A 16835-nucleotide genomic window follows, 5' to 3' on the forward strand; every position below is an offset into this window, starting at 1 on the left:
ATTTGGAAGTACTCCATTTGAGCAACACTGCACTTCAGCACCATCTGACCAATGTGGACATTTCCATGTCACCACCGGAGGCAGTAAAGGTTTGTACTTGAAACCGTAGCAGCGAAGCTGAAAGATTTGTCCTGCTGGGGTGAAAGGTCTGCTAATGTAATAGGAAAACACTTGTGAGAACATTAATAATGGACAGACAACATTACAACAAGCTCTGAGTGCTTACTGAACTGATTATACAAATTCCTGTAACTACAGACATGCTCTACAAGAAGTTCCCCCATCAGCTCCCCTGTCACTTGTGTATTTTGTTCCATATCAATGTATGATGGTGAAAGCAGGAAATGCAACCAGTTAGTTTTTTTTTACCTGTGCAGCACCAACAATGTGACATCACAGAACTGTAAGGCTACACTATCCTGTCAAAGGGTTAATACTAAACACAATTCCCTATCATTCTTGTCATGGTGTTGGCCAAAACCATCACTGGTGTGCAACACTGCTGTAGTGTACTTCAGCCATTACATGACACACACATAAAAACATTTAAATAAATAAAGAGTTTGCAACTGGTAACACTGACAGTACAGGCAATAACCTATAATTCTAACACAAAGAATCAGCTCTGAAGTGTTATAGTTTGTTCTGTCACTTTGCTTTGTAGGAAGAGTCCAATTTAATAAAAGAACAGTGTAATATATTGTTAAACACCTGGCTCAAATCCATCAACACTCTCTTTAAGCAGACTTTCTTTTGAATACTTACATGCTGGGATTGGTTTGACCACCAGCTGTGTGAAGTACTGCTGCTCAAGCTCTTGGAACACAGAGTTGGGAGGGCGGCCCCGACGCTTTGCTGCAGACCCCCGTGGCCCTCTACGACCAGGACTACTGCCTCTGCTACCTCTCCTTCGCCTGCGGCCAGGTCTGGCAGGTGTGGTGGGAGTAGGTGCAACAAGTGGAAGAGCAGCAGGAAGAGGAAGTAGGAGTTGGGATAATGGTGGGGCACAAAGAGGAACAGCAGACTCAGGAGGTTCAAGGGAAGTTTCCTGTGATGGTGCAGCAGTCACTGGATCAACAGGAGCCGAACCAGGCAGGGGAATAATGGGCTGTTGCGGGTTCAAAGCAGACTGTTGTGGGTTTGAAACAGATTGTTGTGGGTCTATCTGCACAAGTGGTGCAACAAGAATAGGAAGTGTACTTGGAATCTGAGGAAAGAGTTTAGGAGGTGAGGTGTGGATCTGAGGCTCTGTCAATGAGTTATCATCACATGGTTCTTTGGGGAGAAGGTTGAACCACTGTCCGTGTTTCTCTGCCATTTCCTTTACACTTTCTTCAAATTGGTTGCCCTCTGGAGGCTCCCCGATTGCAGGGCTTGTGCTTTTGGTCAATGCTTCCTGTGACTGAATGAGCCAATTTCGAAAGGCAGCCTGCGTGAGGTCCTGTGTGCAACTGACTGGTGATCTGGGCCCTTCTCCACTCCTAGACCTGACACTACTTCGACGTTGTCGCCGAATCTTAGCTGTGCGTAGGTGAAGTTCCACCTCTGGTTTGATTTTTCGTGGACGTCCTCTTCCTCTCGGCCTGCTCATGAGAGATGCAGTGCCTGGGAGGGGATCATCTTCTGGAGAAAACTGGGACTGGGCGGGGAGAGTGGGGGAAGAAGGGGAGGGGAGGGTAGGAGGGGGAGTGGTAGCCACAGAGGCTTCCTCAACTTTGGGTTCCTTTTTGAGAAAAGTAACTGGCACTTCTGCTACAAGGACATCTCCGGAAGCTGTGAGGTTGAAAATTAAACCAAAATCATTTTTACAAATGATCACAAAGTCAAGCATTTGAAAAATCTACAAATGAGAGAAATGAGGGTTGTGTCATGTATATTCTTAGACTCACTCAAAAGCTCTTCGGGCCCCTCAACAAGAACTCCTCCTAAGTGTGGAAGAGCTAAATATCTACGTCGAAAACGATCCTGGCCCAACAACATTGCTCGCATGGAATGAGACGACTGCTGCAGCTTTTTACGGAAAAATACTTGCCGCTGTGAAGTCCACAGTAAAAGGAAATAATATAAAGTGACAAACTTACAAAAAGGTACCACATGTAGCATCAGACTTACCCTAGTTAGCTTGTCTAATTGCCTTTCAAGCTCTGCAATGCTGGCATATGTAGGGTTTTCATTCTGGAGCAGAAAAAAATAAATTAACTGTAGGATTAATATGTACATGGTATAAACACATTACAACAAATCCATACATCACTAAGCTTTGGCTCTTCTTTCCGCGCACGACGGCTGCCTCTCTCCAGAACTAAACCACTGTCCTCCAGATTCATGTTCTCTTCTTCAGCTACTCTGGCACTGCGTCTCCTCTCTTCAAAACACAGTTCTTCCTCTGAACGTCCTGTACGGCGTGCTAGCACCGCCTTCAGCCTGAAATAAGAAATAAATCAATAAATCAGAACCACTATTTCTTATGAATAAACTGAAAATGTGACAAAACAATTTTCATCTATTTTTTTTGGGGGGGGGGGGGTGACCTCACTTGCGCAATTTCCCCTCGATAATCCATTTGTTTTTCCTGTAAGCTGTCATGTTTTCCAGTGTGTTGTCAATGTCACTAAAAAAGAAGACATTAAAAACAGTAATGTGACAAAGACAAACTATTAAGGACCAAGTGTAAACACAACAAAGTGTTATTCGTACCATGTCACAATGTTGCTGCCATTGAGCTCTTCCACCAAAAAACCCAATATGGCTGCTTTGGTGTCAGGAGGCAGGGCATGAAAGGTTTTGGTCCTCAATGTGTTGCACACTTCAGTCTCATAACCATGCGACTCTAAAAAAATTCGAAGAACTTCTGAAACTGTGTTGCGCGTCAATTGTAGCTCAACCAGCTTTTCTCCTAGTATCTTCACCGACTGAAAATAAGGATAGAAAAGGAAACTAGGTTAAAAGTCATTAATCAAGGGAACAGAATGACAGAAAAAAAAAAAAAAAAAAGGTTTTATCACACACTTGATAATATGAGGGCAGGCCGGGATCATAAAGTGCAGCTTTCACCATCTTCAAGAGAAGGTCTTGGACTTCTCCTTGATTATCACCCAAGCCCAATAGGCCCTTCTGCAGGGTATCAAGGCTGGGAATGTCCTTGGGTACGTTAAGGCCAAGCAACTTTCCATAGCCATGGAGGAACTCGACAACAGCTAGGCAGTGTGCAAATGCTGTCCCAGAGAGAACCACACCAGGGACACGAGACAAATCTGGCAGAGGCTGGCAAGACAGATTTAAAAGCTATGAGCACACAGGCGGCAACAACAGTTGATAATGAGTTTCAAATACAAAAACTTACTTTGTGGTCAGTAAGACACATATCCTCTGTGGGCTTTTTCAGCTCTTCTGTGATTATCTGCTGTCTCTTCCTTTCCTCCAGACGTTTTTGGGCCTGTGCTCTCCTCTCTGCAGCCCTCTTCGCTGCCATAGCAGCATGAACAGCTGCCTCTGCTTCTGCCTCAGCCTTAGCCACAGCCTTTGCTTTACACCGGGCACCAGGCACCCGCTTACCCTGAGCGAGCCTCTCCTCATCTCTCTGCTTTAGTATTAATGTTGCTTCAACCTTTACAGACCTTCTGCGACCAGGCTTCTTGGGCTCTACAGTAGAGTCTATTGCTGGTCCTGGGACTTGTGGAGCTGTCTTGTCTTTTGGTTCAGTCTTTACTTCTACGTGATGGGCATGTTGTTCCAGCTTCAAAAAGAAAAAAAAAAAAGTGTCAGCAAGTAAACTACACTGTTGAAACATCTTGTGCTAAACATCGTTTTGTTTCCTACCTTGGCTCGCTTTTTTTCCTCTTTCATCTTCTTAATTTTAGCATCCTCCCTTCTCTTCACTCTTGCCTAAGTATTGCACATCAAATTAAACCAGAATGAGATGTGAGCATTTTACAACAGCCTCATCACAGTCAACATCAGCAGTGTAATGGATACCTTTTTTTTCATCTTCTTCTTGATTTTTACTAGTTTCTCCTTATCTTCCTCGTTAAGCGCTTCTACAAAATGGAATTATAATCGATTAACCTCAAAACAAGTACAATGCTAACCAAGACATCTGGTCTCACACAAGTGGCAGAAAACTGCTTAATGAGTTACACCAAATCCATTCTTGCATACGATGACCTCCACTCTACACCTACTCACCCTTTGCCTCAAGCCTCTTAAACAGCTTGGCATCAACTTTGCTAAGAAGGTCAACCATTTTGAGTTTGGGAGGTCTTCCAGGACGGCGAGGCGGCCCTCCATTCAGGGCACGAGCTCTGCGAGATTTCTCTTTATCCGGATTTGGAGGTCGACCACGGCGACCAGTGATGGCCATTATCATGGAAGGAATCTCCTCATTTTTCAAGAGGATCCATTTCTTACCCTGTAACATATTGCATTGAAAAACAGTCTGCACATAATATGATTCTGACATGTTCATCACGCAATGGACTTAAATATATTGCAGCCCTTTATTAAGGATTACTGTACTCTCCAGAATGTAGAGATACAGACTAAACTAGGCAACAGTGAATCCAAATTCCCTACCACAGGATGGGTTGGTCCAAGTTAGAAATCATTCAAAGAGAACCACTATGTGGTCTTAAATATGCAACACCTTAGATACATTTCATCCTGTAGTTAGTGATGTAGCTTGCTCAATTCCCTGCGCGGTAATATCATAGGGCATGGCCACCCAAAAATCTAGATAAGTGAGTTGGTCCATCTCAGCCAGATGTATAAAGAATCACTCATATAATACGTACTATGCACAATACAATCTGACAATGATGTGGCTTTAAGCTGGTTAAAGATTTATTAGGTAAACTACTACTGATACTACTAAGGTTAGTAGCATTCCTAAATCCAGTGTCATCTGCAGTAAAAGGAAACTACATTTGTATTTACACATTCTATTACAGCTGCACGGCCTTTCAAATTTCACAAAACTGACTAAATTTAGTTTCTACTGAAATCCAAGCATTACAATATTAGTTTATTTTTTAAATATCTTGACAAATTACAGCTCATTTTAACAAAGAGAACATGTCGACCTGGGGTGTATTCCATAACTAATAACTAAGGAAGAGTGCACATGCATGAGATTTTTGAAATGACCTCTGACCTCACGAGATGCACATAAACAGGGCATACTTCAGAGGTGTAATCTGGTTTCAAAAACAACATTTTTAGATTTAGAAGGGTTTATTTATCACTACCCTTTACAAAATATATGAGAAATACATTAAGTTTATACAGAAATAAGCTGTTTCAGAGCATTTTACACCATCTTGGGTCTTTTGTACAATCAACCAGATGACATCGCCGTGCCTTTCTGTACTCTGATCGGCTGTCGATCCCTTGCGTGAGTCAGGGAAGCTCCCACGTGATCTATGACGTCACCATCATAGACCGTGTGGGCCGCTACTGTAAGTAGTTCAAGGCCATTTGTCCCTTTAAATTTTTTCCCCTTCAGGGGAATTTTGTTTTCCCCCCTATCTTTAATACATTTTTCTGTGTGTGTGTGTGTGTGTGTGTGTGTGTGTATATATATATATATATATATATATATATATATATATATATATATATATATATATATATACACACACACACACACACACACACACAAAACCCCTGGCAAAAATTATGGAATCACCCTGTAAATTTCCATCCCCAAACCTAACACCGGCATCAAATGGATGAACATCCTCCGAGGCCGGTGATTCCATAATTTTTGCCAGGGGTTGTGTATATATATATATATATATATATATATATATATATATATATATATATATATATATATATATATATATAAAAAAATTTATTTACTTTGTTTTCCTGTTATTAGGTTATTTTATTGTAAATATCTTAAAAACTATAACTATAAAATGCGGCTTGTATTTCTTTTGCTATAACACACAATATTTTAACAACTATTGGAGTCATTTTGTTTCAACTGTTGTTCTTCTCATCAAAATGACAATTTCTTAATAATTTGTGTCTTATGAAAAGTTTGTCTTGTGAGCCATATGTTCTTTCCCAATAAAAATATTGAAAAAAAAAATGCTATCATCTTGGAACTCACAATATTAAAGCAACATAGAAGGATAAACCCCAACTATCACTACACCAAACATTTCTGCCTGCAATTTCAGATGTGCAGAATCGCTTCCAACCAAACACATATGCATAGAAGTCTGTAAAAAAAAAAAACTTACATAGATGTGCGTTTCAAACAACATACTGTTATTGAATTCTTCACTGTAAAGTATTGTGCACCCAAGGACATTAATTGATGAATGAAAGTTGTTTGTGTTGAAGTGCGTATCAGTAGTCAGCAGGTGGGCAAGGAGATTGAACGGTGAAAATCCAATCACACTGAGTCCACATGACCAGGCCTGTAAGCGGGTGCCCCTTAACAGCTGTTATGGGCACATCATGAAGTGCAAAAGCGATGGCATAACAGAAACCTCACAGAATTTATGGACTGCAGCAACGCTGTCAACTCAGACTGATATGTGGGCATTTTGCAACAGCTCCATGCATGCTTGGAGCAGATGACAATGCGCGTGTACGTACATACACACAATGCATTGCAGTGGTTCAAATTTTATGAGATGTTACCAGACTTGCCATAAAGCCAAGTTCTTGCACTCTCCAATTTATTATTTTCCCCAAGCTGAAAGGAACCTGAACGAACTCTGTTACATGAATGATCCAGACATGCAAGCAGCTGTGAGTCACTGGTGCCCAGAGGACACCAAATTTCTTCATAGACAAGATGCAAGAAGTTGTCCAGCATTGGCGTAAATGTGTGGTAAGGGAAGGTGAGTATGTGGAAAAGTAATGACTGCCTGACAGAGAACATTCTAAGCCTGAAGCATGTAAGTGATTCATGTCAGTGTCTTGCTCATTATTGAAATCATTTTTTTGTGGCCTGAACAGATAATTTGCTCATCACTGCACTGAGTACTCTCACAAGCTATCAGCCATATGGAGAAAACAGAATGGGAAATTAAATAACAGATAGAATGTTTGGCTGGGGATGGTGCCAAAACCTTTTGTTCAGTTTTATGAATTTGTGACCTTAACTTTAAACACTGCTTTAGAGTATTTCAAAATCTTGTTCAGGAAGTGGAATCTGTATCAATAGGAAGACACCATGAGCTGCATTGAATTGGGTTTCAGTATGTCACCAACCATTCAAAACAAAATGCTTCAAAAGGTTCCTAATGAAACATTAAAACAAGGATTGCATCATTTTTGAAATTCATACTTAAGGCTACAGTCAACACAGGGGCTGTAGGTACAACAGCATGCACATTTCTTGTTGCTGCTGCATAACCATGAATGTACCAAGTCAAGGGCAATCACCCAAAAATGTCTTCAAGATGTTAATTTCTGAAACTCGAGACTCAACCCTGACAATTCTAGCAAATTTCATGCAATTATGCAATTTTACATCATAGCTTATCCTGTATGACCCAACTGCACCCACATAGAGATTTATGAATGGAAACCATCCATAGAGATTTATGAATGGAAACCATCCAAATATAGTCCTTTTTAACTTTGTGGTACAGAATAATAAACTGAGCAGAACAGAACTATGCTGTACAGACCTCAGGTGTCTCTCTCTCTTCATAGAAGTCTCCAACAGGCATACGTGGACTGAAGCTGAAGTGCTCTCTGCTAACCACACCGCCCTGGTGTTTGTTCAAGTACTGGGTGAGCCAAGTGGCGGGAAAGGAGAAAACATAACAGCAGCCAGTATTTAGACACCTGACATTTGTTGTTGTAATTATTGTAATGTGCAAATTTTAATAACCCCAAACCTTTTTGATTCTGTTTTACAAATAAGGAAATTTACCTTAATTATTTCTGGAAACTGCTTCATCCGCCTTCCACATGGTGCATAATACCAGGTTTCCCCCTTCAAGCGGTTTTCTATTTTCTTTACACGAATTTCTCTTTTCCAACTAAAGGTATGCAAGAAAATTTCATTTAAAGACAAGGCCATTGACACACTGCACCCATGCAACAAGCAACCTCATTATAGGACACATTTTTAAGTCTTGAGCTACGTTCAATATAATCACCGTCTAGGACTATTATTCTGTGCAAATCAAAGAGGGCAAACTACACCTTGAGCCCTTCATGACTACCACATACGTATCATGATAGCAGAGCATCTATCATGATAATAGCAGTAAGACTTGTAAGAACTTCAGTATTAATGTTGCTTCAACTTGTAAGAAAAGAAATGACACGGACCTCATATTAAATTTTTTTTATTAAAATTAGATTAATTTAATTTTAACTGAATGATATAATATAAATAAGTAATATAAAAATAAATGCTGTGACATTTAAATTCCCAAACTGATTTTTTTTTTTTTTTTTTTAAAGACTATCTTCTAGTTCTAGTCAATGATGAGCACACTTACCCATGCTGCAAAGGAAACTGAACCTGTTCCTCAGTTGCAACCCTCCGTCTGTTGGTTTCACCTCCAACAACACACAAAACCATACTTAATATTGGACTGATAAACTGTGTTATCACCACTCAACAAGCTGTCACGTTATTGTCTGGAACCATGTTAGTCCCACAAAGATTTATTAACCCTCATTACCTGTATTAGAACTGTCGTCATCAATGTCTTCATTATCATTAGGTGTTGTTTCAGCATCTTGTTTAGGTGTGATTACCATATAGCCCTCTTGGTCTTCTTTCTTGACCATTTTCAGCTTCCTGGATTTCTCAGCTACCGTGTGTATTGTTGACGTGCTGGCCAGAACAGCATCAATGGTGGCTGTGATTGAATCAACCTCTCTGCTGGGGGCCCCAGCCACTCCTTGTAGATCAGATGTTTCTTTAACATCCACTGTAAAAAACTTTTTCCTCTTTCTGCGCATCATTTTTCCCTCATCTCCCTTGTTCACATTTACTCCTTCCACATCAGACTTCATCTTCTTGTCCTTTGGAATTCGAACTCTAGGCTTCCGCTGTTCAAGTGCTTAGTAGCAGCAAGAGATAGAAAAAAGTTACAATGCATTACTAATAATTTTTCAAAGCTAAACATTTCAGTGTCTTGAATACCTGGAGTTTTAATCCAAACTGGCTTTGACGATGGAGGCTTACGTTGTTTCCATGACAACCTTAAATGCCCTGCAGGAGCTGACACGTGATCAGCTACTTGTTGGAATGGGTGATCTGCAAGGTTCTCTGCTGGGGTGCTGAAGGCAAAGTTGCCATCTCTCACACCGAAACTCGAGGGAGTGGATGTCTCATTAACAGTAGTCTTAATAGTAACAGAGTCTGGTGTATCTTGTCCTCTGGGATCACAGCCTTCCTTGGGTCCTAATCACAGACAGAACAACATTTACATGTTTCAAAAGTGCAGAAAGCAGAACATTATCTGGTGAAAATGAAAGTCATGAGAAAAACTGCATTATAGAAGATAAATACACTGCCAAGATAAGACTTTCTACAAGACTAAAAAAACCCAAACAAACAAAAAAACAAGTTTAGAGCTTTATGATGTGTTTCCTCAGTTCCTGTTGAAATTGTATTGAATTATTGTATGACTGAGTGTTTTCACTAATTTAAGATAGCCACTGCATTTTAATTTTTTTTTTTTTGCGGGGGGGAGTATTTTACTGTATGACGCACTTAAGAGTTACATTTACTTGTGTAAAAAGTGCAATACAAATAAAGTCTGACTGATTTATTACAACTTTACCTTGGTGCCCTGCTGCCACAAATGAACATGATGACGCGTGTGACTCTGCATGAAGCTTATCCATCTGAGAGGCATCATTTAGTGAAGACTCCAACGTGACATCTCCAGTGTTTTGTTGTGTACCCTTGGTGGTATCATCTATGGAGTCGCTTTCCCTAGTTGTATCACATACAACCGGTGGTTTATCTTCAGCATGAGACGTATCATCCTCTGGGTAAATGCTGCTGTCAAAATGAGTGGAGTTATCCGCACATGAGCTGTCGCCGTCCAAAACAGAGGTTTCTTCCAAGACAGAGCTGACATTAGCTCCAGACAAGGAATTATAGGTTGAATTGACCTCATCTTCAGAAGCACTTTGTGATGATTCATCAAAATTATCTTCCCCAGTCTGATATTCTTCCCTAGAGCTACAAAGCTGTAGGGACATTCTAACTTTAGTCTGGTCCTCTGTGGAGTCCTCTGAGAGACGACTGTCTTTTGGAGTGCTCTGCAAGTGGTGCTTTTCAAGATCTGGGTGTTTACTGCTGGCCTTGAGTTCAGGTGTAACAGTGGTCTGTACACTTTTCTCTGGAATTGGCAAAGTTGCAAGAAGGCTGCTAAACAATTGGTGTGAATGAATTTTGGATGCACACGTCCCAGGAGCTTCTGCACTCTGCAGAATCCTTTTGTTGCCCAAATGGAGCTGAGGTAGGCACTCCTCTGGTTTCCTAATTGCAGTATTAAGCAGCCCTTTATGATCCCCACCATGTCCATGGCACTCTGGCTCAGAACATGACTGCTTTAATGCATGTGAAAGAGTTGTACTAGCCGGAAGCTGCTCTGAGTCGGAGTTCTGCATCACTCTCAATGGTGTTGTCACTGTAGATATTACAGGCACCAAGGCAGGTGGAGCAGACACAGGTGCAGTCCTGGAGGCTTGAGTGGTTGGAAGAGGTAGGGTAGGCAGCGGTTGGGCTGTAGGATTTTCATTGATTACTGCAGAGTGTAAATTCAAACCTACAGTTGTTGCAGTAGTAGAAAGACTAGAACACAGAACAGCAAGTAATGTCTGATGTTGAGGTGAAGGTGCTGATTTCTCTTCGACACTTCCAACTGAATAATTATTTGACACAGAACTAAGAGGTGCAGATGACATCAAGCAAGTGCCTGGTGGTACTGAGGTCGAGGGTCCAGAGCCAGACAAAGTTTGAACTGCAGAGTTTTCATATTGACTAACAGGTGTAGGCAGCTTGGATCCTTGGGACACCTGCTGAAATGTGGGTACAGATGCAGAGTAAGAAGTGGGCACTATGTCAAGAGGGGAATCAGCTGCCATAGGTCCACAAACAATAGAAGCCAATGCAGACTTTGTTTGATGAACCACAGACTCTGATAAAGGAGCAGAAACTGAAGGGACTGATGACAGTGTTGCAGGTGCAGGCACACTATCAATCAAGGGCAGGGGATCAGACAACTTTGGAGATGACAGAGAACCTGCTGACAGATGCTTGTATTCAGCAACAGAAATCTCAGTCAGGGCAGCAGCAGAAGGCTTGATGTCTTGAGCCAACATAGGAGGTGGTGAAGGTCTTGGACGAGCAGCTGGTGACTGACAGGAGGACATGTTGAGAGCTGTTGAAATTTGTGATTGAGCAGATTTAATCTCAGAGGGCAAAACAATATGTAGCCCAGGGGTAGATGTGGAAGATGCACAGACAGCAGGAGTTGCACAGAGTTGAGGTGTTGGCACCGTGACCAATGATGGTGACACTGCTGTGGAAGATGCAGATACAGAGGTTGAATGCATGAAGTCAGGCGGTGTATTTACAACTGGCTCTCTCACAGGGGAAATCATTTCTGGATGCTGCGATGTTGTTTGATCAGAATTCTGAAGGTAATCACTTGCAGAACCCATATGAGGCGTGGAAGTTTTCTGTTGGGAACTGTCACTTTTCAAAATCCTCTGGGTAATGTGTGCCCTTTCAATTCCATTGTAGGCTGTTTCCACATCCTTGAAAGCTTCACACACATGCCCCGAGAAAGAAAAGAATAAACACAAATGGATTATGTATGTAAGTAAATAAATAAAAAAAGACCATGCACATAAATATCAAGTTCACGACTGAGATGAGATTTCTTATGGCCATAGAAGGTAGAAGTTGGCATTATGAATTCACTATTTAAAGATTATAAGGTTTTAAGAATCAAAAATGTGAGAAGGAAGAATCAAAGAGAGAAAATTAAGATTTCTGTCAATGTAGAACACAGGCAAGCAGCCTCAACCTGCACTTTAAAATGTGGAACAAGCTATAAACACCCAAAATAAGACAAAAACCAATAATAATTGCCTGTGATAACCTGAAGAGTTATGATTAGTAAACAAATACTCTTTAAGCAACAGAAAGGTAACATGTTCAGCTATCCCATAACTTCAGTAATTCTCTCTCTCACACACACAAAAAAATAAATGTTAAAAAAAACTTAATATATTTATAGGAACAACAGAAATGCAAATAGTTGGCAGGATCCAATGAAAATAAATTCTGTATGTGTAATATATTCACCTTGCATGCCAGTAGATACGCTTGTATTACTAGCATGGAGGCTTCTCTCCTTGTTGTGGCTCTGGGGCGGTCCACTATCCTGTACTGCTGATGATGACATCACTGATACTGAAGAAAGCCCCATAGGAACAGGGCTGCCTGTGCCTGTGCCGCTTAAACTGTGGTGCTGTGGGCTGCCATGTAGAGGAGTAAAACTCTGCACTGCTGTGGACATCACTGGAGTCTGGCCTTGGGGCTGAGACTGCTGTGGGGAATCCGGCTGTGTTGACGGCAGCGACTGGTGCTGGGGCTGATGCTGATAATAGGGCATTCCATTCGGCATCACGCCATAATGCTGCGGTTGCTGGTGGCAATGGTGTGTGTGATGGTGGGAGAGAAGCTGCTGCTGTGACTGGAAAGACTGCTGCTGGTGACGTTGAGTCTGGTACGTGCCATACATACTGTGGGAGTTATAACCTAACTGCTGCTGTCCAGGGTTAGTGCGGTTCCAGTACTGACTCCCTGGAATGGATATGTTTGGTGGGGCTGTGACAGAGGCCTGGTGGGTGCTTTCAATACACCCATTTAGTTGATATTGTCCATGTGACTGGTAGTGATGCTGTGACTGAGGCTGGACTGTTCCAGGCACAGACTGCTTCTGGTGCATCACCTGACCTGGAGAGGCACCCACAGATGGACCATACTGAGAATGTCCTCCCCACAAGTACTGATACCCCATGCCGCTTTGGTGGCGGTTGCTTGCATGTGGAAAAGTAGCTGTTGGTGGCTGGGAACCAGGAACACTGGATCCTAGTACAGTAGTGATGCCATTCACATTCATTTCGCCATTCATATCTGTTAGGAACAGAACCATTTGTTAAATGCCTTTGTCTTCATGAATAGAACAGCTTATTGAACTGTGTGACTAATGGACAACATGTTCTATTCTTTTTAATTGAGAGGATGATGTACAATTCTGCCACAAGTGGCTGTAGAGAACTGCAAATCCACATGGACTACTTTTTGTTAAACCTTATCCACGTAATGTGGTTACATTCCTTCTTTCATGACAATGCATAAGCATAGCACACAGTACCACCAAAATACAGTGGGGAAAAAAGTATTTGACCACCTGTCAGTTTTGCAGGTTTTCCCACCTACAAAGAACGGAGAGATCTGTAATTTTTATCGTAGGTATACTTCAATTATGAGAGAAATAATAAAAAAAAAAATAAATAAAAAAAAAAAAAACAATCCAGAAAATCACATTGTATGATTTTTAAATAATTTGCATTTTACTGCATAAAATAATTATTTGACCCCCCTACCATCCAGCAAGAATTCTGGCTCACACAGACCTGTTAATTTTTCTTCAAGAAGCCCTCTTATTCTGCACTCTTTACCTGTATTAATTGCACCTGTTTGAACTTGTTACCTGTATAAAAGACACCTGTTCACACACTCAATCGACCACACTCCAACCTGTCCACCACAGCCAAGACCAAAGAGCTGTCTAAGGACACCAGGGACAAAACTGTAGACCCGCACAAGGCTGGAATGGACTACAGGACAACAGGCAATCAGCTTGGTAGAAGACAACAACTGTTATGATTATTTATTAGAAAGTGGAAGAAACACAAGATGACTGTCAATCTCCCTCGGTCTGGGATTCCATGCAAGATCTCACTTTGTGGGGTAAGGATAATTCTGAGAAAGCTCAGAACTACACAGGAGGACCTGGTCAATGACCTGAAGAGAGCTGGGACCACAGTCACAAAGATTACATTAGTAACACATGATGCTGTCATTGTTTAAAATCCTGCAGAGCAGCAAGGTCCACCTGCTCAAGCCAGCACATGTCCAGGCCCATTTGAAGTTCACCAGTGACCATCTGGATGATCCAGAGGAGGCATGGGAGAAAGTCATGTGGTCAGATGAGACCAGAATAGAGCTTTTTGGAGTCAACTCCACTTACCATGTTTAGAGGATGAGAACAACCCCAAGAAAACCATCCCAGCTGTGACGCATGGAGATGGAAACATCATACTCTGGGGGTGCGCTTCTGCAAAGGGGACAGGACGACTGCACTGTATTGAAGGGAGGACGGATGGGTTCATGTATTGCGAGATTTTGGCAAACAACCTCCTTCCCTCAGTAAGAGCATTGAAGATGGGTCGTGGCTGGGTCTTCCAGTATGACAATGACCCCAAACACACAGCCAGGGCAACTAAGGAGGGGCTCTGTAAGAAGCATTTCAAGGTCCCTGAGTGGCCTGGCCAGTCTCCAGACCTGAACTCAATAGAAAATATTTGGAGGGAGCTGAAACTCCAAACCTGAAAAATTTGGAGACGACCTGTTGCAGTGTGTGAAAACTTGGTCAAGAACTACAGGAAACGTTTGACCTCTGCACTGGCAAACAAATGTTTCTGTACCAATTGTTAAGCTCTGTTTTTCTAGGGCAGTGATTTTCAACCTTTTTTGAGCCACTGCACCCTTTTTATATTTACAAAATCCTGCGGCACACCACTGTCATGTGTCACGTGTCACGCACCACTAACTCGACTGTCTCTACACGGTGCGTTAGCAACACGTGTGATACAGATATGACGTAACATAGTATACTATAGTCATGTGGAGCTGTATATAAGAACTAGAAAGCGCAGTCCCATTGCTGCACACTAAACGAAAACGTCCCTTCATGGACAGCGACATGACGTCTCCTAACCGGGCAAAATATTGACGAAGTACCTGGATATTAATGCATTTTCAATGGAGATCCGCGACTGAACACACTCAGAAAAATTCTCGCAAAATACGTGTTAAAATGCCATTTTGACCTGGATATCAAGCCAGTAAAATTAAATTACATTAAATTATGTCAGGAAAGTATTAAACTTACTCTGACACACACACATTCACAAATATTAGTGTTGAAAGTTACACGGATCTGCGCTGATAAGCTACGCTGCTCGGCTGAGCTGCTGCTGCTGTGTTCAACGCAGCACGGCTCCTAAAACCATTACAATACATTTATATATATTATATTTTTACACAATTATCCTTTATTGACCAAGTTTCATTCATGAAGTCAGCGGTGTGTATGTGCACATCTCTGTGTGTGTGGCAGCACAGCGCGGGTCATTAATCTCATTATTTTAAGGTGCAAAACAAAACAAAACAAAAAAAAACTCCCCAGTCTTGTCGAACAATTTTTAGTCACTAACGACAAGTATTTTAACTAGACATTGGTCTAGCAGTGGAAAATATCAACTAGACATAAGTGAAATTAATGATCCGTGTCATAGGGCGACACAGGTACGGCAGGAGACATACAGCTGTTTATCATCCAAATATCACGGACAAAGTGACAAGAATAACCAAAGCCACTTACTTATGGAAGGAAATATTGTCTCCCTTGTTCCTCCGTTTGTGACTTTGCCAACATGCGCAGCTTTCCGGCATATTCCACATGTTTCTTGACGAGACTAAGTGAAGTTCTATGCACACAAATCACTAACTTGCCCGGAATTAAAATGGCGAACACGCCTCCTTGTCGGCACACGGCTCAGCGCTACTGCACGCTTTGCTGCCATCTACTGGAATAAAAGAGCATTACACCATCTGCCACACTATTACAGCACACACCCAATAATGGTGATATTTGATAATTGCCCACGGCACCCCTGACGATCGATCACGGCACCCTAGGGTGCCGCGGCACCCCGGTTGAGAATCACTGTTCTAGGGGGTCAAATACTTATTTTATGCAATAAAATGCAAATTAATTATTTAAAAAAAATCATACAATGTGATTTACTGGATTTTTTTTTAGATTCTGTCTCTCACAGTTGAAGTGTACCTACAATAAAAATTACAGACCTCTCCATTATTTGTAGGTGGGAAAACCTGCAAAACTGACAGGGGTCAAATACTTATTTTCCCCACTGTACATTCCAGGTTGATTATACGCATACTGCAATAATTACATTACTGGTTTTAAATTATACAATGTTGAACAATGCCAAAACTACTGTTATCTTCTTATAAAACAAACAAACAAACAAAAAAAAACTGCCTGCCTGTCTTATCACAACAATATTACCACAGCTCCCATCATCACCCACTGTCTGCACTTGACATGGATTCTGAAGCAATGATCCACTGGACTGTTTTTCCTTCCATCAACGTGAACGCAACAGGACACTAGGGATCACTGACAGCTTTTGTTCCAGACATGTCAAGTTTCTAACTCAATTTTCTCCTACTATGCATATAACATTTTAACGAAAAAATATGCATTAGTCAGAATATCTACTTTACCTCAATATTAGTTTTTATTTCATTTTTTATTGACTGTCACACTCTCGACATCAAATGCACATTAAAATAAAAGCAAGACAAATGTTTGTATGTGATGACTCCAATTCCCAAATGATTGCTAATTTGTGGGTATTAATTTGGATGTCTTTTCTCAATTATGTAAAGTCTTGATGGTTGTAAGATTTTTTTTTTTTTTTAATAATACAGCTGAGTTGATTTT

At 41.3% G+C, this 16835-nt stretch overlaps 1 protein-coding gene across 7 annotated transcripts in view; it reads right to left on the reverse strand.

The window, feature by feature from the left end:
• Positions 1–16835, reverse strand: part of baz2a (bromodomain adjacent to zinc finger domain, 2A) — a 51878-nt gene that overhangs the window by 8310 nt on the left and 26733 nt on the right. For 6 of the 7 annotated variants that reach the window (XM_034172827.1, XM_034172825.1, XM_034172822.1 and 3 more), the window contains 18 exons: positions 12317–13150; positions 9774–11786; positions 9131–9391; positions 8664–9047; positions 8478–8538; positions 7901–8009; positions 7653–7754; positions 4186–4408; positions 3976–4037; positions 3820–3885; positions 3344–3736; positions 3010–3264; positions 2698–2912; positions 2537–2611; positions 2250–2424; positions 2113–2175; positions 1890–2034; positions 766–1773 (listed from right to left, as the gene is read on the reverse strand). In XM_034172827.1, coding sequence (XP_034028718.1) covers positions 766–1773; positions 1890–2034; positions 2113–2175; positions 2250–2424; positions 2537–2611; positions 2698–2912; positions 3010–3264; positions 3344–3736; positions 3820–3885; positions 3976–4037; positions 4186–4408; positions 7653–7754; positions 7901–8009; positions 8478–8538; positions 8664–9047; positions 9131–9391; positions 9774–11786; positions 12317–13148 — 6442 coding nt within the window. In that variant the 5' untranslated portion in view covers positions 13149–13150. The remainder of the gene's footprint in view (positions 1–765; positions 1774–1889; positions 2035–2112; positions 2176–2249; positions 2425–2536; positions 2612–2697; positions 2913–3009; positions 3265–3343; positions 3737–3819; positions 3886–3975; positions 4038–4185; positions 4409–7652; positions 7755–7900; positions 8010–8477; positions 8539–8663; positions 9048–9130; positions 9392–9773; positions 11787–12316; positions 13151–16835) is intronic. The other variant, XM_034172824.1, reaches the window with a different exon arrangement.

The sequence above is a fragment of the Thalassophryne amazonica genome, chromosome 6, assembly GCF_902500255.1.
Source record: "Thalassophryne amazonica chromosome 6, fThaAma1.1, whole genome shotgun sequence".
Classification (NCBI taxonomy): domain Eukaryota; kingdom Metazoa; phylum Chordata; class Actinopteri; order Batrachoidiformes; family Batrachoididae; genus Thalassophryne; species Thalassophryne amazonica.